The sequence below is a fragment of the Lissotriton vulgaris genome, chromosome 7 (assembly GCF_964263255.1).
Source record: "Lissotriton vulgaris chromosome 7, aLisVul1.2, whole genome shotgun sequence".
Classification (NCBI taxonomy): domain Eukaryota; kingdom Metazoa; phylum Chordata; class Amphibia; order Caudata; family Salamandridae; genus Lissotriton; species Lissotriton vulgaris.
Window position 1 is genome coordinate 130,443,072 of NC_141695.1, and position 1,895 is coordinate 130,444,966.

The 1,895-nt window shown below is 41.1% G+C and overlaps 1 protein-coding gene across 1 annotated transcript; it reads left to right on the forward strand.

Annotated features, from left to right (window-relative positions):
* Positions 1 to 244: 244 nt before the first annotated feature.
* On the forward strand, positions 245 to 1,387 carry LOC147700990 (uncharacterized). The gene has a single exon (XM_086928559.1). It carries the CDS (start codon positions 245 to 247, stop codon positions 1,385 to 1,387), a length of 1,143 nt encoding a protein of 380 aa, XP_086784685.1.
* The last annotated feature ends 508 nt before the right edge of the window (positions 1,388 to 1,895 follow it).

Below are 1,895 nucleotides of genomic sequence, written 5' to 3' on the forward strand. Positions count from 1 at the left end.
TGCTCCAGTAGGGGGGCTAGAAGTAGCGAAACGTGTTAATATACTGTCTAAAATGAAGTCATCTTCTTTTTTGAACACTGAATTCAAATCCAAAACTCCGATTGTGAAGAGTAAAACTAAGGCAAAGTCCAAGGATCCTAAAATATTTCATCCAACAGGTTCAAAAATTACTCCTTCACTTCGCTCTTATTTTAAAGCCATTCCACAGATTCTACATCTATCTGAAGGTTTGGACGATCAAGACATGGCATCTACATCTGATAGTAACTCCTTATCTATCTGTCAACCTGCCACTTTGGTGGATACCCTTGGGGTGACAGATAGTGCTGAAAATAACCCAGCCCAAGTTTTAGAAATGGCTCAAACTACGGGTTTTGCGGTCAAGGCACAAGGCTTTATAGAACCTGGATCTGAGCAGCAACTCCTCCTGTTAGGACAATCTCAGCTCCGGTCCTCATCGCGGGAGCAAAGTTTACCTCAAGATCCTATTACGGTATTCCCTGAAGAGGTGGAAGAATTAGACTCTATTGAATTGGGAGGTGCATCTGGTGGCCCAGACGAAGTTGACTCTGTTAATCCTGTTCAACTTGATGCCAACTCATTTTTGGCCCCTTCCTCTTCTTTCCAAGCTCCATTGACAGCAGCCTCTGTTCTGGAAATGTTTTCAGCTCTTACGCTGGAGATAAGAAAGGGATTTGCTGAGTCTTCCGCTAACCAACTAGAGTTCAAAAATTACTGTGAAACGCTCGACAACAAAATCGAAAGTCTCACTATAAGAACTGGTGTGTTAGAAGAGACTGTGGGTGCTCATTCCGTCTATCTGGACCAGGCGAAAGAGGACATTAAGAAACTTACTAAGGAAGATCTGGCCCTCAGTGAGAGGATGGAGTCCCTTGAGAATAATGCGAGAAGGGGGAACATTCGTATTTTGAATGTTCCAGAAGGGTCTGAAGGATCAGATATTAAACAGTATATCGTTTCTCTACTGAAAGAAGCACTCCCTCTAGAATGCACCTCTGCAGAATTGTCACTGGATATCCAGAGGGTACATAGAGATCCTTTTAAGCTGAATCCACAGAGATCAATAGTCAATTTTCACACCTATGTACTAAAAGAGCGTATTCTAAACATGGCTTTAAAACAAAAGTCTCTGTCTGGAAAAGACTTTACCTTTTTGATCAGATCGGACCTTTCCCGAATTACGCTTGAAAAGCAATGGGAATTTGGGAGGCGATTGGAAGCCTTTAGAAATTTGGGCGCAACAGCCCAGCTAATGTTCCCGGCAGCTCTCAAAATAATGCACAACAACAAGATGTATAACATTAGGTCTGTGCAAGCAGCTGATGAGCTATTAATGGATCTGGGTAAAGGGGGCCGCAAGGTTTAACATTAGGTTCAATATTTAGGTTTAATATTGGACGCCTTCTTTTCAAAATCCTAGCTGCTCCTGTTATATAATCCCTCAAGTTTTCTGTTTGGGAGATCATAAGGTAGTTGCACATATATACATATATGTATCATGTATCCATTACATTATTTAAAAGCGTTATAGGGCCAACTATTTTTTTTTTCGATTTTACCTACTTATTCGTTATTAGTCACTTGAATACTTAGTGATTAGGCTTTCTTGCAGGGGATTAACTGGTGGGGCACTATCTACTGGACATTGTTCCGGTTAAATAATGCTAGGGTTCTTCACGGGGGGGGCTCTCACCTTCTGAAATAAAGCTAAATCTTGGGTTTCCAAATCAAGAGTTGGTACTTTTTAAAACAAAAAATACCAACAAGAAGGAGGTGTTCCTCCACGCCAAATCTAGACTAATAAACAGAGCTCAATTTTGCCCCATTCATGAGTGGTTGGTTTTTCTATCCATTTTTGTCAATTCATTCTGGGA